Source organism: Triticum aestivum, chromosome 5A, assembly GCF_018294505.1.
Source record: "Triticum aestivum cultivar Chinese Spring chromosome 5A, IWGSC CS RefSeq v2.1, whole genome shotgun sequence".
In the NCBI taxonomy this organism is placed as follows: Eukaryota; Viridiplantae; Streptophyta; class Magnoliopsida; order Poales; family Poaceae; genus Triticum; species Triticum aestivum.
The window spans coordinates 594,889,934-594,914,982 of record NC_057806.1 but is presented as its reverse complement, the minus strand read 5'-3'; the positions used below and the strand labels follow the sequence as shown (position 1 = coordinate 594,914,982).

Sequence of the window (25,049 nt, the reverse complement as noted above, 5' to 3'; positions counted from 1 at the left end):
TTTGATACTCCGAGTAGGACGTAGCATGTGGCCTGGCAATTTAATCCTTTGTTTTATCACTGGATGCCAAACTCATGCCCGTGTTTTTTACTCGACGCCAGGGGGATTTGAATAGGATACTCCATTTCGCTGACCGCGGTCGGGCATTTGTTGTTGCGTGGCCACGACGGTGGAACCAGACTGAGATCTCGCCGTCCTGCATGCATCGTCGCGTGCATTGATTAGAAAACCACAGGCAAAGCAATTGATGGGAAATCCTTTGCCTTGTCTTCGCTAGGCGTGTACCGTCAGGGCATTTCATTTAGCACACGCGCCACCTGCTGCACCTGCAGCGTGAAGTGCAGACGGGAGGATTGATTGGTGGTGCTACGGTGGCGCTGCAAGTGACTGCCTTTCCGCACCTCATGGATTGGATTGGATTGGACGGGTCCTTAGATATTTGCCGGTGGAGATCTTTCTTTCCTTGTCCCAAACGCGTGAGCCCTCCCCCGATCGAGCAATGTGGTTTCTTCTTGCTGCAACGCGCATTCGTGGCGGTCAGCGTAGACGGCGGCGAGTCGAGAATAGCGTGAGGCATGAATGCTTGCGGTCGAGAGCCGCAGTTTGCGTGCTTAGAGCAACTTTAAAGGACCGACCCATTTCGTCTGACTGCGATCGTTTGGATTAGCGCGGACAAAAATGGCGGCCCAACGCGCCGATCCAAACCCAAATCACGTCCGCGTCGACGCATTTGCGGCCCAAATTTGCATCTCAAATGCGTCGGCGCGAACGCCAAACGGACGCTTCGCGTGCCTTCTCGCTGTCCGTTGCGTCCCCACATGACGGCCGTCCAACTACCCGCTACCCACGCGGTCAGCTTAATTTATGATGATGGGCCCACGCGTCAGCAACGGCGCTCGTCCTTTTTTAAGCCGACCGTGCGGCGGGGCCGTCCTCATCCAAACTCGCCGTCCCCATCTGTCCACCCTTGTTCCCTCGTCGCCGGCAAACTCTAGCCACCGCAACCACAGCGACGATGGGCCTCTTCTCCAGCGCCAGCGACAGCAAGGCCAAGGGCAAGTCCCCCGCCACCCCTTTTCCCTCCGAGTTTTTCCCACCCCCACCGGCGCCTCGCCGGCAGAGGCAGCGCGTCAACGTGCCAGTACATCAGGCGGAGTGGCACTGACAGAATCGCCAGCCGCTGCCGTATCCCGACGTGACGCTGCCGCACGACTGGCATCTGGATCCAGATAGGATCCCAGTGCCGGCGGCGCCGCGGTCGGCTCGTGCTCACGCGGAGGAGGTGCGGCGCCGGCGCCGTCAGCAGCGCCGCGACTCCGCCTACGCAACCGACTCGCCCAACTGGGCGAGGTGGTTCGCCTTCGAGCACGAGGAGGCGAGGCGCCGGGGCGTGCGCGAGGTCGACCGGAGGCCAATGCCGCTGGTCGTCCGCGAGGAGGACCAGGTCGCGGAGGATGCCTACCAGGCGGCCCTTGCGGCCGTCTAACGTGAGAGCGAAGAGAACGAACGGCGCAGAGCAGAGGCGGCGGAGGCGGAAGAAGAGGCCCGCTACGAGGCGGCAATGGCGCAGGCCCTTGCCCTCTCCGCGGCGGGTGACAGCGTGGTGCCGCCGGTGGCCCCGCCGCCCCCCATCAAGCCAGAGCCGCAGCCGCAGCCCGAGCCCGAGCCCGAGCCCATCGCGCGCTTCTCCTGGAATGGAGTGGTGCGCGCGTGGGTGTCCGCGCCACCGGTCTGGCTGGGGGCGACGCCGGCGCAGGAGCAGGCCTACCTCGAGATGTGGCGCCAGCGCCGGTTGGCAGAGGAGCGCCGGCAAGGCGAGTACGAGGAGATGCTCGAGCGCGACCTCGAGGAGGAGGCGCGTCAGGCCACGGCTGCACAGGCGGCCGCACAGCCCCCTGCTCCGGCACTGCCTGCACCGGCACAGCCCGACATGGCAGCGCTCTGGAACACGGCGTTCGCCTGGCCCGGGCCGGCGCCGACGCTCATCGACCTCACGGACCCCGAGGACGACGACGACGACGCCTAGGGCAGCGCGCCGCCTCATAGTTTAGACTGTTTTTATTTTTTTTTAAATGCAAATGTGGATGTGTGGACTCTCGCCGGCCTTCGTGGCCGGCTTTAATGTTTAATTAATGTAGTTTCTCTTTTTTTAAATATGCATGCGTTCATTTTTTTTTGACGCCGTCTAAATGGGTCACAGGTCAGTGTTGGGCGCAGGTGCCGATTCAAATGCGAAAGCGGGCATTCGTATTCGTCTGACCGACTCAAACGGACAAAAAGCGAACGAAATCGACGTTCGTTTGGGTCGACCCATTAGAGTTGCTCTTATTCTCTGACCCGGGCATGGAATGCTTGTGGCTCCTACTACGTTGAGCCGGACGACTAGCCGTTGGAGCACCAGCGGTGCTGAGCTCCTCCCAACGCCCCTGCTTCTTCTTCGAGGTGTGTGTTTGTTGCGAGAGGTGCGGCGGGCAGACCGACGTACCATACTTTACTGCTCGGGACGGGGCATGTCGTGGTGGGGCGGCGGCAGGCACAGGGGGATGGTCCACCCAAATCCCGTACTCTCGTCTCCTATATATCACGGCGCGGAATTTAATACGCTCGCCGTTGTCCCGTTGCACCCACCTCGTGCAGGCCCTACCCGTTCGTCCGTGATCCGCATCGGCCCATCGTCCTCCCGTAGCGGCTCCACCCGTCGGTGCTCCTCTTTGCCTTCCCTGATCCCTCCAAGCAACGTAGCAGGAGGAGGGAATCACCGCGCCATCTCCTTGAGAATGTGCGGTCTATATGCAGGTACAATATGATCTGCAAAACAGGGGTTGCGTCTTGGCTCCTAGGAGCACGCACACGCAGATGCCTCCCGAGATGGTCAGGAAAAAATTGAAATAAAAAAATCTGTCTTCTTTTGCTAGTGTGTGCTGTGCTCATGAAATTTGTACTGTGTGTGAAAAGGAACATTTACAGAACTGCATTAGTAGGCAAACATAGAGCATGCGGAACTTTGCCCAGATGCAAGTTGAATAATAGTGGTACCATTCAGTTTCAGTCATGCAGAGCATAGAACATTACTACATGATTCCACCAAAAAATGCCATGGAGAGCATGAGGCCACGAACCATAATTCCAACACTTATAAGTTGTTGACATACTTGCAGTGCAGGATAATTCTTGTTTCCATTTTGCAAACTACAACTATTTTTCTAGACACCAAGTAGGAGCTTGTCAGACGAAGCATAGTATCCTTCACGCATGCAAAGTTTCAATGCAATGATCCCTTTCCCTAAGACAGAAGTTCAATACATCGTGAATAAAAATAATGTATTGTTCTTATTCTTAAGCAGTACTTTAAATAACCAAAACTTGCTGAACTTTAAGCGTCTCTTCCTGAAACTGTAAACAAAAGCGGTATCATATTCTTCAGTTCAGCAATTATAAACTTAAAGATGGCATACCAGAAATTCAGTACATAAAGTATATACAAACTTCCAAGTCAAACAAACACAAACACGTTGCATGATTAGCCAAAGAGAAGGATACAAGATGAGTGCTTTAAGGCTGAACTTGTTAAGAACCCTACTAGTAATTGAAGTAATATGTAAGCTATTAATCTCTCAGGATGAACACTGATGCATTCAAGCATATTGACAAGGAAAAACTATATTCCATACCCTTAAACTCTTCGAGCTGTCTAACTTCTCACCGTAACCCTCTAAAGCATGGGAGGAGTCAGAAATATATATGACGAATAGAAGGAATTTGACAAAGCCGCTTATGCTTGAAATCTTTCAGCTATGAAGACCAGAAACATATGTACTCCCTCAGAAGGACGGTACATATGTACTCCCTCCGTATTACAGAGGGAGTAACAGGGAGGAGCTCCCCGGCCCCATTCTCATAATGAAGCCAAAACAGCACTGGATACAGGCAGCAAACGCTGTTCTTAAAACGAAATGCAACTAAAAACAAGGAAGACTCGTGCCACGGCCTCCTACGATGAGGACCAGACGTCCCATGGAAAGGCAAGCTAGTTATGCCGAACCCACCACAGCAGGGTAGGAGCAGAATATTACAGGTTTTATCAGAAACATCTCTTTTTATACATCTCCTTTTTCATACAATGCTAAGGAGGAACACAGCATCAGACGTGGATCCTCAAAGCAGAGCACATAGCCTTCAGGGGGGGCGCCATGAGAGGTTACGGCGACCGGGCTCTGTGTAGCTCTGACGAGTTTGCTCTTCAGTGGTGACATGAAGTCAGCCCTGCTCCTTGCCGCCTCCTGGTCTGATACTGGGTGAGGTGAGAGACAAACAGGGGTTGTTAAATTCAGCCTGGACAGACCAACAGAGGCTTCCTCAGGAAGTCTGTCAGGAAGGCGGAGAACTCCGGCCTCTGCTTGGGTTGATCTTGAGACAGAGCTAACCAATACCTGATTGTTCTCAAAGTGCCCCAACACACCTGTTTGATAGAAAGCCACTGAACATTGTTAAATATCACGGACTTCCTAAATTTCCAGATATTCCACATAACAGCAGCACAAGCAGTGTTTAAAGCATTTGCTGTTAGCTATCCAGTAGTACTTAGCTACAGAAAGGTAATCAAAGCCAACTGGTGCTCCAAAAAACTCTCTAATTTTGGGCCAGATGGCTTTGGCAACTACACAATCAAACAAAAGAGGATAGACAGTTTCATGCTCACAACAGAAGACACACTCAAGAGGCTTAATTATGTGTCTTTTCCTCAAGTTATCCCTAGTCATCAGCTTGTTATGAGAGAACAACCAGAGAAAGAAATGAATTTTTCGGAGGGACCTTGAGTTTCCAGACTGCAGGTATATGAACTGGCCGTACCCCCCTGAAGTTGATAACATGGTACAGGGAACTAGTGGAATAATTACCGTACAACAATACGCCGGCGAATGCAGAACCCAATATCAACCTCTGCATAAAAAAACCCCACAAATTCATAAAAGTGAAAAATTACTGTGTCTCTCTACTTCCTTTGATTATTTTACGTTTTCTCCAAGAATTTAGTATGATTTTTTTTTCTCGCGAGGTTTTGGTGTCCCTTTGATCAGCCATATAGAGCCAAAAATAGTATTATCCATTGGTTCTAAACAACCTTGGAATAAAAAGTAGTAACTGCAAAGTGAAAGTGAATAATCGGTGAAGTAGGTACCTAAATCTAAATGCAACACCTGTGTATCGATAGTGTCAAGCCACTATGGCCGTTTCACCAGCTCCTACAGAACAGCAACCTACAAAGGATCTGCACCTAAGAAAAAGGTTAAACCAAATGGAAGCACACGGTAAATAGCAGTGAAAGTGAACAAAACATGATGAAAGTGACTTCTCAATCGTGTCATCAAGTGCTTTCATTCAGTCAAAGATGTTTTTCTATTTTTCTAGAACAACGCATGAGAGCTGCGTGTCATTTCGTTAAGAGAGAAAAAACAGTACAGGGGAGAGGCCAAAGAGACTACTCATAAAACACACCCAGCACACACACAACAGGACTACAAACACGCCACTATGAATTTTAAACGTCCACGACCAGGTCACCTCCCCAATAATAAGAGTCCAGGGAGAGCGACCGAAGGAGGAGCTTATGAAGCGCAGAGATTCCAGCCAGACACCATAAACCATTCTCATCCACTGTTTGCAAAACCACCTTAACACTTGGGTTTGCCCCTTCAAACACAATCATTTCGGTGCTTCCAAAGCTCCCAAGGTATTAAAATGATCAGGGAGTTGAGGCCTTCTCTCAGCACCTTTGGAACCCTACTGATAGCATTGCTCCACCAAGCAGAGAACTGAGCAGCAGTAGGTTGAGGGACAATAGCAATCAGGCCCAACCTTTGGAAAATTAGTGTCCAGACCTGCCGAGCAAACACACATGAGATGATGGTGTGTTGGATTGTTTCCTCAGCCTGATCACAGAGGGGACAAGCAACTGGATAGGGAAGGCCGCGCTTCGCAAGTCGGTCAGCTGTCCAACACCGGCTGTTTACAACTAACGAAATGAAAATTCGCAGTGCAGACCAGCTTTTCCAGATTTGTTTCCAAGGTGTGAACTTGATGGTTCCAATGAAGAAAGTGTGATATGCATATGTACTGATGTAGGAACCTGACCGAGTGAAACGCCACCGCTGCTGATCATGAACTTCTGATGTAAGACCAGATTATCAACCATGTCCCAAATCTGAAGACACTCAATAGTTCACTTGTACCGTTAGGGCTCCTTTGATGTCAGTTACCCATCCTTGGCTGTTCAGGTCTTGAGCAACAGTTCGATGTTTAACAACTCTTATGGAGATCAACTTGATCAAGTTAGGAGCCAACTCAGTGATTGTTCTGCCTTACAACCACCGGTCAGATCAGAATTTTCTTGCCTCCCGTGCACAATGGATTCCGCCGCTACCCCAAAAAGCGCTTGAGCACTGCGTGAAACTCAACCCAGGGTCTTGAGGCATCTGTTTTTTACAGCCATAGCCATCTGATGTGCAGAGCCCATCAAATCTTCAAGATTTGGGTTTGCTTGCCACTGTTGTCTTTTGCTTGACCTTTCCAAGGAAACCTCTATGCCTCTTGTCAATGGCTTTATTTTCTTACAATTGGATTTTACCTTTACCTATGAATTATGACACAAGACAACAGTAGTTTTTAGGCAGTATGAAGAAGAGATTTCATCATGGACATATAACTACTGCAAGAATATGACATGGAAAACCTTATCCATCCTGGAGAATTGGGCATTTGCTCCCTCAAGCCTGCACAATAGAAAAAAACTTGGAACATCATGTGTCATATCAAAATATTAAGCAGAATCAGATCTAATGTAAAATCAATCAACAACATAGTTGTGAAATAAGATGCCTTTTTCTCGTTAAACTTTGCAATCAAGGAACCTTCCAATTTTTTTGGAAAACTTAGCGGCATTGCAATATAAAAAATAAAAGTAAACGCAGCAAGCAAGTAAAAAACCAACATAAGACGGTACGAAACCAATTATAATAAGGGCACTGTGCATTTTAGCAAATACACATGACTCAACAGATGGACAGAGTACGGTCAAAAAGGAAATCTGTAAATGCCCAAAATCTGCTAGGTTCTACTCCCTCCGTTCCATATTAGTTGTCATTGATTTAGTAGAACATTGTACTAAATTAGCACATCCTTCCTTCCAAACATCTAGAAAATGGAGTAATCAAATATTAGTGTATAATATGTAAATAATCTTCTCTGACTACTGCAAGATCAATACACTTGTGGCTCTGCTTTGTTAGAGACTGAACCTGAGGACTGGGTGACTGACCAAACAAAAATGTACAATTTTACCTCGGTGAAAGAAAATCTACATTGAATTGATTTCCCCCCTTTTCACAGAGACATTGAGGTGATATCTTTTCAACTAAACTATCTATGCAGAAGAATCACTATTAGCCGTTGTCTCCTGCTGTGAAATAAATAAAAGGAACCAAAGATACAAAATTATTAGCTGCAACATATTAACAGAAGTGGAACAAATGTAAGGAAGATGCTGATAGGACCATATAAAACTGTATCCAGTTTGGTTGATAGCACAACAATGTGGTACTTATGAAGTAACTGTAGTTGGAAATTACAAATTGTATGAACCTAAACTATTATCGCACAATTGACTATCATTTGGATTATCCTGATACAATTGAGACCGGAAGATGGAAAGTGTTTCTTCCAAACATAGATTAACACCATGGCCTTAATAAAAAGAGAACAATCATGCTCGACAAACAATAACAGAAATCCCACAAGCAATAGCAAAAGTAACCCTGAAATTATTATTTCAAATGAGCCATGGGTGGCAGCTGTAGGATTGAGCAGTAGTACCATTGGAACATAATGAATGGTCAATCAAACAAAGGTTCCTGTATCAGAATCTTCATTTTATCAACGAGAAATTCAAGCACATCCTTCCTTCCTTCCTTCAGAAGGAGCTGCCTCAGCTTGCCAAATGTTGAACCAGGGGGTCTAATGCCCTTCTCTATCATATCTTCAAGCAGAACACAAGCTTGGCTAACCTCACCCTTGTCACACAGCCCGTTGATCAGCACAGAGAACGTGTGCATGCTCGGCAGAAACTGCTTCAACCTCATATATTTCCATACCTTCAGTGCCATCTCTAACCTGTCATTCTCACAGAACATCTTTATCATCATGGTGTATGTATCAGAATCTGGCTGGCAGCGCTTTATCATACGGCGGAAGACCCTGTATGCTTCTTCATCCTTTCCAAGGCTAATCATCTTGTTAAGGATGATGTTCCAGGTCCTTGAGTTTGGGGTGATTCCATGGCCTTCCATGTCATCCATGACTCTAAATGCATTGTCAAATTTTTTCACTTTGCAGAAGGCAGTGACAAGTGCATTATAAACCACAACATCTGGCACGATTCCGTCCTTCTGCATATCCAAAAATGTTGCAACAGCATCCTCGATCCTCATTTCAACACCGTAAGTATGCACGAGCACACTGTATATGAAGGTTGTTGGTTGGCAGCCCCTGGAGCTCATGTCCTGCACCACAAAGACAGCTTCCTCAACACGGCCTGTCTTGCAGAGGGAATCAACCATGATGCCATATGTGACTATGTCAGGCTGGCAGCCTGCATCAAGCATCTCACTGTAGACCTCTCGCATCTTTGGGAGATTAGGCGCTCTCCCCCAACCCTCAAGCAAGATGCTATAGGTCTTGGCATCAGGGCTGAACCGGTCATTCATCTGTTCAAAGATCTCCTGTGCCTTGCGCACATTCTTGGACTTGCACAGTGCGCAAAGCAGGCTGTTGAAAGCGGCGAGGTTAGGCACCACGCCGTACTTCTCCATGACATTGAACGTGTAAACAGATTCATCGACCTTCTGCGCCCGTGCGTACTTCCGCATTATGATGCCAAACGTCTCGACATTGACCACGCCCTGCCGGCACATTACGGCAACGACGTCCCACATGAGCTGGTACTGGCGGATCTTGGCGAGGGACGCGACCACCGTGTGGAAGGAGCGGACGGTGTGGGCGCAGCCACCACGCCTCTGCTTGCGCGCCCACTCGAAGAAGCGATACGCGAGCATGCCAGCGTTGTCGAGGCGCTCGAGGACGCGCTCGGCGACGTCCGGGGTGACTCGGAGGTCGCTGTGGTCGAGCTCGATCTCAAGCCCCGAGGCCTGCCGGCAGGAGATGATGAGCTTGCAGAGGCGCTTGGCGGGGTCAAAAGCCTCCACAGCGGCATCGCTGCTACCTGTCCCGCTGCTAAGCATTCTAACAAACACCTTGCGTGCCTCCAGACCGGTGAGACGGAAACTGGCCATTCCGCTATCACCGCCTTCCACACGCTGACACTGCTGTGGTGAGCTCGGGCAGAAGCCCCGTACTTCACCGCCTCACTGAGGTCTCGCTCCGTGGTGGCCGGCGGCCGGCGGCGGCAACTGGGCGGGGCGTCGCTCCTTCGCCGCGATCACCACACCGAATGTATCGACCTCCAGCTGTAGCCGCACGTATCCGCCTCCACCGCTCTGTTCTTCCCTCCCTCCCTCCCTCCCTCCCTCCCTCCCTCCACCTCAAGCCATGCCTCCCGCTCACAACGGAGCCCTCTCAACCTCTCCTCGTCTAGCGGAGGCCGTCGGAATCAAACGCCGTAGATTGAGGGAGAGAAAATGGCCTGTGGAAGAGAGAAGCAGGATCTGTTTCGGCAAGCCGTTCGTTTAGGGCTTGAGCAGGCCGAGTGAACCTGTGTGTTGGGTGTGTATGCGTTCTCAGTCCACTCAAGCCCAAAAAAGGATACAAACTGAAGTTTCCGAAAAATAATGCCCAGCTCATCTGCAGCTGGTTAGAAAAAAATTCATAAAAAATAAAAAAATTAAAAAATTCTAATTTTTTTTGTTTGCGGTAAAAAATTTGATGTGTGAGGTCCGCTCCAAATTTCAAGTCATTTAGACGAACCGATACTAGACCCACGTAAAGTTATGTGAGATTTTTACGTAAAGGCTGACTTGGTGGTAGTTAATTGGATTAGAATTAGTGGTTGGGGCCCACCCAGTTAAAATCGGGGGGGGGGGGGGGGGGGGCGCAGAGAGTTATGGAGGGAAAGTTACGTAAGTCTTCGTAAGCTCGTTGTAGGTGTAGCATTATTGCATTTAGACATCTGAGCAGCTCTCAGCAAAAAAGACAAATCGGATCAAAACAACACATGAACAGTAAACATTTTTACAGATCCTTAATTTGTCTTTTTTTTTCTGAAAGCTTCTTAGATGTCCAAATGATTTGAAAATCGGAACGGATCTCACGCATCAAATTGTCTACCGCACATTTTTTTTAGTATTTGTTTCAATCTTTTTCGTCACCGCGGGTGTAGATGAGCTCGGGTATAGAGATGGATTTCCCCCCTTCTCTCCCCTATTTCCCTTCACTTTTTTTAGAAGAAAGGTTGCACTTATATTAAAAAATATCATCACAGTCATTACAATCAGATAGCACCGGCACCGCCAAATCCAGTGCAAGTTACTGAGACTAGAGGATGGCGATCTCGACAGACAACACAGATTTTCCATTTTGATGCTGGGTTGACCATGCCAATAGATGAATGGACGAACTGAACAACCAACTAAAGACTTCATTTTATTTTGGTGAAAGTTACAGATAAGCATACCAGTCACAAGAATGTGCCCCTCGTCATTGCCTGTGTTTCAAACATAGTAATATTCAATATTTGCATAAGGCACTAAAAAAAGATGCCACCTGTGTGTGATTATCTAGCTACATTACAACTAGTTTTGTATGATTTGACCGAGTAATTGGTGGGAGTATTGTCTGTTCCTCCCCTATCTCCCGGTATTACAATTTGCTTGACCTTCCCAATTATAAAGAAACACAATTTTAAAACCACACAAGATAGTTCAAAAACAATCGACCACTGGGGAAAGACATAGCAAAGTGTAGTCTGCATCTTACATCTTGTATTCAGAAGTATATCCTACATTTTGCCTGCAAGGTGTGTTTCTTAAAATATCTCACATCTACATGTTGGCCTTAAAATAAAAAGGCCGGAGAGAAGATGAGGCCATATGGACCTTGAAGAGAAAAATACCACACTTATTTGGTGAAGGTAAAAGGTGGTAAAAAAATGTATTCTTCCTCCTATTTTGAAACAAGGCATAAAGTTTGTATGAAACCGAAATGTGAGGTCAAGCGGCGATGGCCAATCAGAACAACTCAAGTTCTACAGGGCATGGCACTAACATTATAGCTAAGGGTGTGCCCATCTGGGCCGAGGATTGAATGGACTACAAGGTGAAATATCGATCTAGGAGGGCACTTCATGCCACACCGTGCGCGAAAAGGCACACGGTGAGGTGGGCCATCGTCTTGTTTCTGACTGGTTGCATAAGGCATAACTAGGTGCATGCAAAAGGCCCCTGACATGCAAGTCGCCCGGCTTCCATCAACGATCCTGGTAAGACAACCACATGAAAAAAATTAACTCTGGGGTGGTAGGTCTTCTGTCTTAACTCCTAAGAGCAACTCTAATAGAATCGCCAAATCCTCTAAAACTTAGGGTAAATAATATATGTCACTCTGGTCACCCCTCCTAGATAAACTAATTACATAATGCTCTCCTCCCCACCCATATAGGTGAAGTGACATGATATCGACGCTCACACATCACCACCAAATAATTACGCCACAACAGGATACCGAAACATAAAACTATATGCAACTTCATTGGTTATCAAGAATAGCGGTTTCTCCTCAATCCTAAAAAATGTAATGGATTACTCACATGACATCATAATGAACATGATGGATGGGAGTAATGGCGTGAATAACAATCTGAACATATATAAACTTTCCCCAATAATTCTTCTAGCATCAACTACTAAGCAACAATTAGCATAAAGGATCTATAGCAATTATTCATAGATTACCGAAGATGGAGACATGGTTATTGTTGTAGATGGGGATGAAGATGATCAATATGATGCCTTGAGTGTTTGATGACAATGGCTTTGAATTCCCCCGCTGGAGGAGATAGATCCTCGGCAGAATCAGGCCTCTGAAGAGAGAAGGGTGCTCTCTATTCGCACCGATGGCGTAAAGTCATGGAATATTCAGGTTAAGGGTTCCAGGGCAGTATATGACCAGGGGCTCCCTATGGGCCCCACACACTCTAGTGGAGAGCCCCAAGGCATGTGCTACGTACTGTGGGGCCCATAGGCCTCCCCCAGGCATGGGCATGGACCCCTGGCTCTATCTCTTCATGCACATTGGCAATAATAAATTTCTATAGTTTTTCTGGCTCCTCGAGAAATAATAATAATATTTTCTTCATTTGACCTTCTTTTGATCCCTTTTGATAGTTTGCCGACCCCCGACCCCCCCCCCCCATCATATTGGAAACTTGCAAAAATAAAGAGAAAAATGTATAAGAATGATGCCATAATGTATAACACATGATTAAAAAATGAGCATTTTACACTAAGAGATAGCGATGTAAAATGGGCGTATAAGATGTCATACATGGAAGTAACTAAGTATGAACTAAGCAGTGATGAGTTAGACATGCTAGAAGAGTGATATGCCAAAGCATATAAATTACTAAGGAACTGAATTGGATAGTGTACAGACAAAGTCTTCACATAGAACAAGCAAAACACAACTGAATAGAGAGTTAGAACAGACAGATAAACACATATACAAAGTATTCATAACGGCCATTGAGGGAGTCCTGGATTAGGGGGTGTTCAGGTAGCCGGACTATACCTTCAGCCGGACTCCTCGACTATGAAGATACAAGATTGAAGACTTCGTCCCGTGTCCGGATGGGACTTTCCTTGGCGTGGAAGGCAAGCTTGGCGATGCGGATATTCAAGATCTCCTATCATTGTAACCGACTCTGTGTAACCCTAACCCTATCCGGTGTCTATATAAACCGGAGGATTGTAGTCCGTAGGCAATCAACTCCATATACAACAATCATACCATAGGCTAGCTTCTAGGGTTTAGCCTCCTTGATCTCGTGGTAGATCTACTCTTGTACTACCCATATCATCAATATTAATCAAGCAGGACGCAGGGTTTTACCTCCATCAAGAGGGCCCGAACCTGGGTAAAACATCGTGTTCCCTGCCTCCTGTTACCATCCGGCCTAGATGCACAGTTCGGGACCCACTACCCGAGATCCGCCGGTTTTGACACCGACATTGGTGCTTTCATTGAGAGTTCCTCTGTGTCGTCGCCTTTAGGCCCGATGGCTCCTTTGATCATCAACAATGATGCAGTCCAGGGTGAGACTTTGCTCCCCGGGCAGATCTTCGTCTTCGGCGGCTTCGCTCTGTGGGCCAATTTGCTCGGCCACCTGGAGCAGATCGAAAGCTACGCCCCTGGCCATCAGGTCAGGTTTGGAAGCCTAAACTACACGGCTGACATCCACGGGGACTTGATCTTCAACGGATTCGAGCCACAGCCAAGCGCGCCGCACTGTCTCGATGGGCATGATATAGCTCTGCCACCGAACAGCGCCTTGGAGGCCGCATACACATCGGTTTCGACCATTGATTCAGAGCCTACTACGCCGATCGAGGATCAGCGGTTGGACGCTGCCTGAGGGGCTGCGATCTCAGAGGCGATCGAGCCAAACGCTAGCCCCGCACTCTGCACTACCCGTGACTCCGAGGATCCGGACTCCTCCCCGGACTCTGAACCCCCCGCGCCCCTGCACGGGAGATAATACTACCCCGGATAGCGCCGAAGAACACCCACCTCAGCAAGATTCGGCACAGGAAGATGGAGAAGCCAACCCTCATGAGAGAGCGGCAGACCGAGAGGTCGAGGATGATAACTATACGCCTCCCTCCGAAGACGAGGCAAGCCTCGATGACGACGAATTCGTCATACCATCAGACCCCGTCGAACAAGAGCGTTTTAAACGCAGGCTTTTAGCCACGGCAAGCAGCCTCAAGAAAAAGCAGCAACAGCTTAGAGCTGCCCAAGATATGCTAGCTGACAGATGGACTGAAGTCCTTGCGGCCGAAGAGTATAAACTCGAACGCCCCTCCAAGAGTTACCCGAAGTGCAGGCCGCTACCCCGATCAGAGGAGGAAGCACCTACATCACCAGCGCATGACATGGCAGACCGGCCACCTCGCAGCCGCGATAGAGAGGCCTCTCGGCCCTCCACCCAAGCCATGCCCCGACGCCGCTCAACTAAGGCACGGGAAAATGCGCCCGACCTGCGAGACATACTGGAGGATAAGGCAAGACAAACAAGATCAATCTACGGATCGCGCAGGCGCCCTACGGCATGCAACAATGATCTTCACTCTGGATACAACAAATCCGGCCGGGCCGAACACAACAGACATAGCTCTTCTGAGGTGCGTCGTGATATAGCCCAGTACAGAGGCGCCGCACACCCGCTATGCTTCACGAATGAAGTAATGGATCATAAAATCCCAGAGGGTTTCAAACCCGTAAACATCGAATCATACGATGGCACAACAGATCCGGCAGTATGGATCGAGGATTATCTCCTTCACATCCACATGGCACGCGGCGATGATCTACACGCCATCAAATACCTTCCGCTCAAACTTAAAGGACCGGCCCGACATTGGCTTAACAGCATGCCAGCAGACTCAATTGGTTCTTGGGAGGACCTGGAAGCCGCATTCCTCGACAACTTCCAGGGCACTTACGTGCGACCGCCGGATGCCGACGACTTAAGCCACATAATTCAGCAGCCAGAAGAATCGGCCAGACAATTCTGGACACGGTTCCTAACAAAGAAAAAGCAGATAGTCGACTGTCCGGACGCAGAGGCCCTAGCAGCCTTCAAGCATAACATCTGCGACGAGTGGCTTGCCCGGCACCTGGGACAGGAAAAGCCGAAATCCATGGCAGCCCTCACGTCACTCATGACCCGCTTTTGCGCGGGAGAAGACAGCTGGCTAGCTCACAGTAACAACTTATCAAAGAACCCTGGTAATTCGGATACCAAGGACAAAAGTGGCAGGACATGTCCGAATAAGCAAAAACGCCGCGTTAACAGCGACAACAATGAAGACACGGCAATCAATGACGGATTCAAAGGCTATAAATCTGGTCAGCGGAAAAAGGCATTCAAAAAGAATACTTAGGGCCCATCCAGTTTGGACCGAATACTCGATCGCTTGTGCCAGATACATGGCACCCCCGAAAGGCCAGCCAATCACACTAACAGGGATTGTTGGGTGTTCAAGCAGGCAGGCAAGTTAAGGGCCGAAAACAGAGACAAGGGGCTGCACATCGACGACGAGGAGCCCAAGCCGCCGAACAACAATGGACAGAAGGGCTTTCCCCCACAAGTGCGGATGGTGAACATGATATACGCAACCCACATTCCCAAGCGGGAGCGGAAGCGTGCGCTACGGGACGTATACGCGATGGAGCCAGTCGCCCCAAAGTTCAACCCATGGTCCTCCCGCCCGATCACTTTTGATCGAAGGGACCATCCCACTAGCATCCGTCATGGCGGCTTCGCCACATTGGTTCTCGACCCAATCATCGACGGATTTCATCTCACAAGAGTCCTCATGGACGGCGGCAGTAGCCTGAACCTGCTTTATCAGGATACAGTGTGGAAAATGGGCATAGATCCCTCAAGGATTAAGCCCACAAGAACGGCCTTTAAAGGCGTTATACTAGGTGTAGAAGCCAACTGTACAGGCTCAGTAACACTTGACGTGGTCTTCGGATCCCCGGACAATTTTCGAAGCGAAGAGATAATCTTCGATATAGTCCCATTTCGCAGTGGCTATCACGCCCTGCTCGGACGAACCACATTCGCAAAATTCAATGCGGTGCCACACTACGCATATCTCAAGCTCAAGATGCCAGACCCTCGAGGAGTAATTACGGTCAACAGAAACACCGAACGCTCCCTCCGTACGGAGGAGCATACGGCGACTCTCGCAGCGGAGGTATAAAGTAGCCTTCTCAGGCAATTCTTCAGTCCGGCCATTAAAAAGCCAGACACTGCCAAGCGCGCCCGGAGTAACCCACAGCAGGACCGCCTGGCACACTCTGAGCAAGCGTAGCAATGCGGCCCCAACCCCAGCCTTCGCGACATAGCGAAACCAGTACCTCGTGTACATAACTACGCCCTTGAAATACCATGGGCACAGGGGAAGGGGCACAATAACGACACGCCCAAAATACGGCTTAAAACGTACTAGGGGCTGCCGGATTCTTTTTTTAATTTTTTCTTACTTTCAGGACTCCATACTTCGGACGACCTGTTCGGCAATTCGACTGCTGATGGGGACATGTACCTAGGGTAGGGTCATGGACCTGATCTAAGTACCTTGCCCAGGGACACCCTTAGAAGAGGTCGCCTTCCAGTCGACCAACGAGGAACTCACTCGACTGACTTGAAGGACTCGACCACGAAGACTCACTCGACCACCAGAAGGTCAAGAGGCACTCTGCACTGCAACGGCCTGTAATTAAGTAGACTTTATGATAGTAAAGACACTTTATGTGGGGCGTTACTAGTAACGCCCCAGACTTAACTCACCTTAAACCCTCTCCTACGTGGGCTGGCTGGGGTCCTGGCGCACTCTATATAAGCCACCCCCCTCCACAGGCAGAAGGGTTCGGCACCTTGTAACTCATATACGCATAATCCACTCGACCGCCTCCGGGCTCCGAGACGTAGGGCTTTTACTTCTTCTGAGAAGGGCCTGAACTCGTACATCTCTTGTGTTTACAACCTCTCCATAGCTAGGACCTTGCCTCTCCATACCTACCCCCACTCTACTGTCAGGCTTAGAACCACGACAGTTGGCGCCCACCGTGGGGCAGGTGTTTTAGCGATTTTGTGGAGAAGTTGCGATTCTTCCGAGTACTTTCATCATGGTGGTTGCTGGAGTTTTGGTCGAGGGTCGAGAGATCCGTCTCGGCACTCTCACCTTCATCGCCGACGACTCCGCCTGGCTCCAGGAGGCTCCACTCGACGTTGATGCGCTCCCCGTCCGCGGTGCGACGCATTTTCGCGCATGTGTCTGCGGCATTCTGCTGTGGCAACCGTCGACCCCGTATCGGTCGACTCCTCCATCGTCCACCCTCCCGGTCTCCCGCCAGCGCAAGCGCTCGGGCCGGTCGAGGCTTCAGCGATGGATGAGGCACGCGGTGGCTCGCCAATCGGCCACCACCCAAGTTGCGGCAATCGAGCCCGACGAATCTCTCTACGGCTTGTTCGATCTGTCGACTGGCTCCATAGAGACGGCATCCGAGTGTGATAGCAGTGATCCAGCGGCGGAAATCTTGATGGTCGACGGGCCCCGCAGTCCCCCTGGCTTCGCCCGTGATGGTGGAGCAGGTGACGGAGGCGACCCCGCACGAGGCCACGAAGAGTACCAGCCCGAACCACTCGACTCTCTGCAAAGAGAGGAACTTCGCCGCAGGAACGTAGATGCTCTGCGTACTCCCATCGCAGGAGAAACCCCCGAGGCTCGTGCCTTGGAGGAGGCACGTCTGGCCAATTTGGCCGAACGCACTCGACTGGGGAATCTTCAGCGAGCACTCGACGAGCGCGCGCGGCAACGAGTTCCCGACACCAGTCGACGTCAACTCTTCCCGCCGACTCAGGTATATCGAACCCCAATCCAGAATTTAGCAGCTGCGACCCGTATAGTAGAGTCCATCCAGCCTTCTCAGTCGGAAGCTGGCAGAGGTTTGATGCAGATCAGGGATCTGCTCCGGGCAGCAGGAGATCAGAATTCAGCCGTGTCTCAGTCGCGCAACAGAATTCACAGTCGATCCGTCACTGCGAATACGGTTCAGTCGGCTCACAGCCCCAGATCGCCTCCGCGGCGTGAAGGGCGCGAGAATCGGCGAGATCAATATGGTGACCGACTAGACCGAGATGATAGGCGTCGAGCGCCCCATTCCCCTCCGAGGGGTGGGTCTTACGCTCCTCGGCAGCAAGATGACAGGCGTCAGTACAGTACAGGGCGAAGGGTTCCAGTCGACCCCAGAGAACCAGGCTTCGATGCGCGATCCATTATCGTGCAAGGGTTGGTCGACCGGAACAGAGCCCATCGAGGTGGACTCGACAGAGATGCGCCCACAAGCAGTCGAGTGCATGTTTCTGGTCCTGAATGTTTCAGCAGAGCTATCAGAGCCGCAGTTATCCCTCCCAATTTCAGGTTGGCAACAGGAGTCAGCAAGTTCACTGGTGAGTCTAAGCCTGAAACTTGGCTCGAGGACTACCGAGTGGCAGTTCAGATTGGTGGTGGGAACGACGAGGTGGCCATGAAGCATTTGCCCCTCATGCTGGAAGGTTCTGCCAGGGCATGGTTAACTCAATTACCGCCTAGCAGCATTTACACTTGGGAAGATTTGTCCCGAGTGTTCATCAGAACGTTTGAAGGAACTTGCAAGCGACCAGCTGGACTGACAGAGTTGCAAGTCTGCGTGTAGAAGACCAATTAGACTCTCAGAGAGTATATTCAGAGATGGATCACTTTGCACCACACTGTGGAGAATGTGTCTGATCATCAGGCAGTCTGCGCCTTCAAAGATGGCGTCAAGAACAGAGAACTGAGTTTGAAGTTTGGTCGAACCGGTGACATGACCTTGAGTCGGATGATGGAGATTGCTACCAAGTACGCCAACGGCGAAGAAGAAGACCGACTCCGAAGCGGCAAGCACAAGCCGAGTCAGTTGGGAAAAGGAAACACCAGTCGGAAACAGAAGCGGAAGGCTGAACCGGCAGCTCCTGGAGAGGCTCTGGCCGTGACTCAGGGAAAGTTTAAGGGGAAACCAAAAGGATCCTGGAACCCCAAGAAGGTAAAGGATAAAGAAGGGAACGACGTAATGGATATGCCATGTCACATCCACACAAAGAAAGACGAAGAGGGGAATATCATCTACCCGAAGCATACCACTCGCCAATGTCGACTCCTGATCCAACAGTTTCAGGGAAAACAGTCTAAGGACAAGGAGAAGGAGTCGGACAAGGCCGAAGACAAGGAGGACAGTGAGGGAGGATATCCGCATATCAACTCCACTCTGATGATCTTTGCAGATGTGGAAAGCAAGAGTCGATTGAAAGTCATTAACCGAGAGGTGAACATGGTTGCCCCAGCAAAAGCAAATTATCTGAAATGGTCTCAAATACCCATCACATTCGACCAATCTGATCACCCGACTCATATTGCCACCCCTGGGAGGCAAGCTTTGGTGGTCGATCCAGTTGTCGAAGGCACTCGACTGACAAAAGTGCTGATGGACGGTGGAAGCGGGTTGAATTTGTTGTATGCAGACACACTGAAAGGAATGGGCATTCCGATGTCCCGACTGAGCACTAGTAACATGAGTTTTCATGGAGTTATACCAGGGAAGAAAGCCGAGTCACTCGGCCAAATAGCTTTGGACGTGGTGTTTGGTGATTCGAAACATTTTCGCAAAGAAAAGTTGACGTTTGAGGTCGTGGATTTTCAGAGTGCATATCATGCCATTTTGGGGAGACCAGCTTACGCACGGTTCATGGCTCGACCATGTTATGTGTACCTCAAATTGAAGATGCCCGGCCCCAAAGGAGTGATCACTGTCACCGGTGATCGGAAAAAGGCAGAAGAGTGCTTTCAGAAGGGCTCAAAGATTGCCGATTCCCAGGTGACAGCGGTCGAATTCGAAGAATACAAGCAAAATGCAGATCCGAGTGACTTGCTGCGATCCAAGAAACCCGCCACAGAGTCTGCATTTCAGTCGTCCGGTGAGACGAAGCCTGTTCACATTCACCCGACCGACCCCGATGCAGCTCCGACCCGCATCTCAACAACACTCGACCCAAAATAGGAAGAAGCGCTCATCCAGTTCCTCCGTGAGAACTGGGACATTTTTGCATGGAAGCCCGCTGACATGCCAGGTGTTCCCAGGGGACTGGCTGAGCATCGCCTAAGAGTCGACTCATCTGCAAAACCAGTCAAAGAGCATCTTCGGCGGTCCGCCATCCAGAAGAGAAAGGCCATTGGTGAGGAAGTGGCTCGACTATTGGCGGCAGGATTTATCCGAGAGATATACCACTCCGAGTGGCTCGCTAATGTCGTCATGGTTCCTAAGAAGGACAAATCACTCCGGATGTGCATTGATTTCAAACACATCAACCAGGCCTGCCCGAAAGATCATTTTCCTCTCCCTCGCATAGATCAAATTGTTGACTCGACCGCGGGATGCGAGAGACTATCTTTTCTAGATGCCTACTCCGGGTACCACCAGATCCGTCTGTACGGACCCGACGAGGTAAAAACAGCTTTCATCACTCCGTTCAGGTGCTTCTGCTATATCACCATGCCATTCGGCCTCAAGAATGCCGGAGCCACATTTATGCGAATGATTCAGAAGTGTCTACTCACTCAAATCAGTCGGAATGTGGAAGCATATATGGATGATATCGTTGTCAAGTCACGAAAAGGTTCCGACCTGCTCGCTGATCTCGCCGAAACATTTGCCAACCTCAGAAGGTATGATATCAAGCTCAATCCATCAAAGTGCACATTTGGAGGTCCTGGTGGCAAGTTACTCGGTTTTCTCGTTTCCGAACGGGGAATCGACGCTAATCCAGAGAAGATTGGTACTATTCTCCGAATGAAACGCCCTGTGCGAGTGCACGATGTCCAGAAGCTTACTGGATGCTTGGCCGCATTAAGTCGATTCATCTCAAGACTCGGTGAAAAGGCATTGCCTTTTTACCGACTAATGAAGAAGGCAGACAAGTTCGAGTGGACTCCAGAAGCTGATGCAGCGTTTGCCGAGCTAAAAGCTCTGCTCTCCACCCAGCCGGTGCTTGCTGCTCCAATCAGCAAAGAGCCTCTGTTGCTCTATATCGCAGCCACAGGACAAGTCGTCAGTACTGTGCTTACGGTCGAGCGGGAAGAAGAAGGAAAAGCCCTCAAAGTTCAGCGCCCAGTGTATTATTTGTCTGAAGTCTTGACTCCATCCAAGCAAAGATATCCCCATTATCAGAAGCTTGTGTATGGAATATACATGACCACAAAGAAGGTTGCTCATTATTTCTCTGATCATTCCATCACAGTCGTCAGCGACGCTCCACTATCAGAGATTTTGCACAACAGAGATGCAACTGGTCGAGTGGCCAAATGGGCAATTGAACTTCTTCCCCTTGATATCAAGTTTGAGGCAAAGAAAGCCATTAAGTCCCAGGCAATAGCAGATTTCCTCGCCGAGTGGATTGAACAGCAGCAGCCGACTGAAGTTCACTCGGAGCATTGGACCATGTTCTTTGATGGCTCCAAGATGTTGAATGGTTTCGGTGCTGGGGTTGTCCTGGTTTCCCCCAGAGGAGATAAGCTCAGATATGTGCTCCAGATTCACTTTGATTCCTCCAACAATGAGGCAGAATATGAGGCCCTCTTATATGGGTTGCGCATGGCCATTTCACTCGGCGTCCGTCGCCTGATGGTCTATGGCGACTCAGATTTAGTGGTCAACCAGGTGATGAAGGAGTGGGACGTGAGAAGCCCAGCCATGACTGGATACTGCAGTGCAGTGAGGAAGCTGGAAAAGAAGTTCGAGGGGTTGGAGCTCCATCATATACCCCGACTGAAAAATCAAGCAGCTGATGATCTAGCAAAGATAGGTTCCAAGAGAGAAGCCATTCCGAGTGGTGTGTTCTTGGAACATATACACACTCCGTCAGTCAAAGAAGATCCTTTCACCGAAGAAACTCCACAGCCCAAGAGTGCCACAGATCCGACTGAGGTTGAAGTCCCAGCGGTGGTCGACTTGATCATGGAGGTCTTGGTGGTCATTCCCGACTGGACGGTTCCATATGTCGCGTATATCCTGAGAAAAGAGCTTCCGGAGGATGAGGAAGAGGCTCGACAGATCGTCCGTCGATCTAAGGCCTTTACCGTAATCAAAGGACAATTATACAGAGAAAGCGCGACTGGAGTTGGTCAGAAGTGCATAACACCAGAAGAAGGTCGACTCATCCTCAATGATATCCACTCGGGAACCTGTGGTCATCATGCGTCCTCTCGGACCATCGTGGCCAAAGCATACCGAGCCGGATTTTACTGGCCAAAGGCGAATGAGATGGCAAAAGAGATAGTGGACAAGTGCGAGGGATGTCAGTTCTACTCGAATATGTCGCACAAGCCTGCATCGGCTCTGAAGACCATCCCACTCGTCTGGCCTTTCGCAGTATGGGGATTGGACATGGTCGGTCCTTTGAGAACAGGACGAAGCGGCTTCACGCATGTACTGGTGGTAGTCGACAAGTTCACCAAGTGGATCGAGGCTAAACCAATCAAGAACCTTGACACCGGTACTGTTGTTAGCTTCATCAGGGAACTAATATTCAGATATGGAGTCCCGCACAGCATCATTACGGATAATGGGTCGAACTTTGACTCGGAGGAATTCAGAGATTTCTGTAACTCCCAAGGCACACGGGTCGACTACGCTTCAGTCGCCCATCCGCAGTCGAATGGACAAGCAGAGCGAGCCAATGGCCTGATTCTCAAGGGATTGAAACCCCGACTGATGCGTGATCTCAAGCATGCAGCTGGAGCTTGGGTCGACGAACTTCCCTCAGTGCTTTGGGGACTGCGGACCACACCTAATCGGTCGACCGGAAGAACTCCATTCTTCTTGGTCTACGGAGCTGAAGCAGTCTTGCCGAGTGATCTTCTCCACAATGCTCCTCGAGTTGAAATCTACAACGAAGCAGAAGCTGAACAAGCGCGGCAGGACGCAGTCGACCTTTTAGAGGAAGAAAGGGAGATGGCTCTGATCCGGTCGACCATCTACCAACAAGATTTGCGTCGTTTCCACGCCAGAAATGTGAGAGGTCGAGCCTTCCAGGAAGGGGATTTAGTTCTCCGAGTGGATCAGCACAAACCACACAAGCTTGCTCCTTCTTGGGAAGGTCCCTTCATCGTCACCAAGGTTCTCCACAACAGGGGCGTACCGTCTTTACAACGTCGAGCATAATATCGATGAGCCCCGAGCTTGGAACGTGGAACTACTCCGCCCATTTTATACTTAAGTTTTATCACTCGAATGAGTTGCAATAAAGTACTTCTGTAGTTCATGGACCTCAAAATAATAGTGTCATAGTTCCTCCATAATTTTTGTCACTTTTTATTTTTGTCCAATAAAATTCCCCCTCAGTCGGTGACTTAGCCGCGAATCCGTTTCGCCTAAGTTTGTAAAAATCCTACCGAGTGGTGAGCCAGACTCCCACTCGGAGGCTTAGCTGCGAATCCGTTTCGCCTAAGTTATCAAAACCCTACCGAGTGGTGAGCCAGACTCCCACTCGGAGGCTTAGCTGCGAGTCCGTTTCGCCTAAGTTATCAAAATCCTACCGAGCGGTAAGCCAGACTTCCACTCGGGGGCTTAGCTGCAGCCCTGTGCTCGCCTAAGTTGTAAAAAATCCTACCGAATGAAGAGCAAACCTCTCACTCGGAGGCTTAGCTGCAGTCCAAGGACTCGCCTAAGTTTGTAAAAATCCTACCGAGTGAAGAGCAAACCTCTCACTCGGGGGCTTAGCTGCAGTCCAAGGACTCGCCTAAGTTTGTAAAAATCCTACCGAGTGAAGAGCAAACCTCTCACTCGGGGGCTTAGCTGCAGTCCAAGCACTCGCCTAAGTTTATAAAAATCCTACCGAGTGAAGAGCAAACCTCTCACTCGGGGGCTTAGCTGCAGTCCAAGCACTCGCCTAAGTTTGTAAAAATCCTACCGAGTGAAGAGCAAACCTCTCACTCGGGGGCTTAGCTGCAGTCCAAGGACTCGCCTAAGTTTGTAAAAATCCTACCGAGTGAAGAGCAAACCTCTCACTCGGGGGCTTAGCTGCAGTCCAAGCACTCGCCTAAGTTTGTAAAAATCCTACCGAGTGAAGAGCAAACCTCTCACTCGGGGGCTTAGCTGCAGTCCAAGCACTCGCCTAAGTTACAAAAATCCTACCGAGTGGTGAGCCAGACTCCCACTCGGAGGCTTAGCTGCGAATCCGTTTCGCCTAAGTTATCAAAATCCTACCGAGTGGTAAGCCAGACTTTCACTCGGAGGCTTAGCTGCAGTCCAAGTACTCGCCTAAGTTATAAAAATCCTACCGAGTGGTAAGCCGGACTTCCACTCGGAGGCTTAGCTGCAGCCCAGTGCTCGCCTAAGTTACAAAAATCCTACCGAGTGAAGAGCAAACCTCTCACTCGGAGGCTTAGCTGCAGTCCAAGTACTCGCCTAAGTTATAAAAATCCTACCGAGTGGTAAGCCGGACTTCCACTCGGAGGCTTAGCCGCAGCCCAGTGCTCGCCTAAGAGGACTAAGGAATAAGTCGATTGCAGTAAAGGCGCCCTGCTTTGAACCTGCAAAAGACATTTCGAGCCAAAAGCAACATATTCAAGCACCAAATTCAACTTCGAATCGGTATCTAAAGGAACCGAAAGTGCTCAGGCGTTAAGCCTGTTAAGGTTTATCAGTTACAATTCCACTCGGCATACCGAGGCAAATTTAAAGCGTCGAGCCAGAAGAAGTTTTTTACCCCTCCTGTGGAGGGCTGGAAGGTGCAACGAATTCATCAAGGTCAATTCCGTCGGCGATCCGAGTGGCAGCCGCAAGGAAAGTTTCCATAAAGGACCTGAAGTCGTGTTTCTTGGTGTTGGCCACCCGAAGGGCCGCCAGCTTCTCTTCTCGTGCATCTTTACAGTGGACTCGGGCCAGACACAGAGCAACATCTGCACCACACTGAGCCGAAGACTTCTTCCATTCCTGCACTCGACCAGGGATCATGTTCAAGCGGGTCATCAGCGACTCAAGGTCATTCTGAAGTGTCTCCTCAGGCCAGAGCGTCGAGTCGATGCGAGATGTGGCGGCCTTCAGCCTTGCGAGATAGTCCACGACAGCTGCAACACGAGACTCCAGTCGGAAAATATCCATGGCAACTTCGTCGTTCACCGGAGAATTGACGGGGTCGAGGTTTGGCTCCAGCCGGCTAGTTTCTTCTTCAAAGTTTT

General features: G+C 49.8%; 1 protein-coding gene across 4 annotated transcripts; it reads right to left on the bottom strand.

Moving 5' to 3' along the window:
* Positions 1-5,346: 5,346 nt before the first annotated feature.
* LOC123105113 (pentatricopeptide repeat-containing protein At1g77360, mitochondrial) lies at positions 5,347-9,568 on the bottom strand. Of its 4 annotated transcripts, XR_006450705.1 has the most exons (4): positions 7,870-9,568; positions 7,339-7,456; positions 6,731-6,770; positions 5,347-6,631 (listed from the first exon to the last, which is right to left on the bottom strand). XR_006450705.1 is itself a non-coding variant. In XM_044527106.1 (2 exons), exon 1 carries the CDS (start codon positions 9,342-9,344, stop codon positions 7,890-7,892), a length of 1,455 nt encoding a protein of 484 aa, XP_044383041.1. In that variant the 5' UTR covers positions 9,345-9,568; the 3' UTR covers positions 5,347-6,770; positions 7,870-7,889. The 4 variants fall into 4 exon arrangements, 1 of the variants encoding a protein (XP_044383041.1); XR_006450704.1 differs by having other exon boundaries at positions 5,347-6,770; XR_006450703.1 differs by lacking the exon at positions 7,339-7,456.
* Between the last annotated feature and the right edge of the window lie 15,481 nt (positions 9,569-25,049).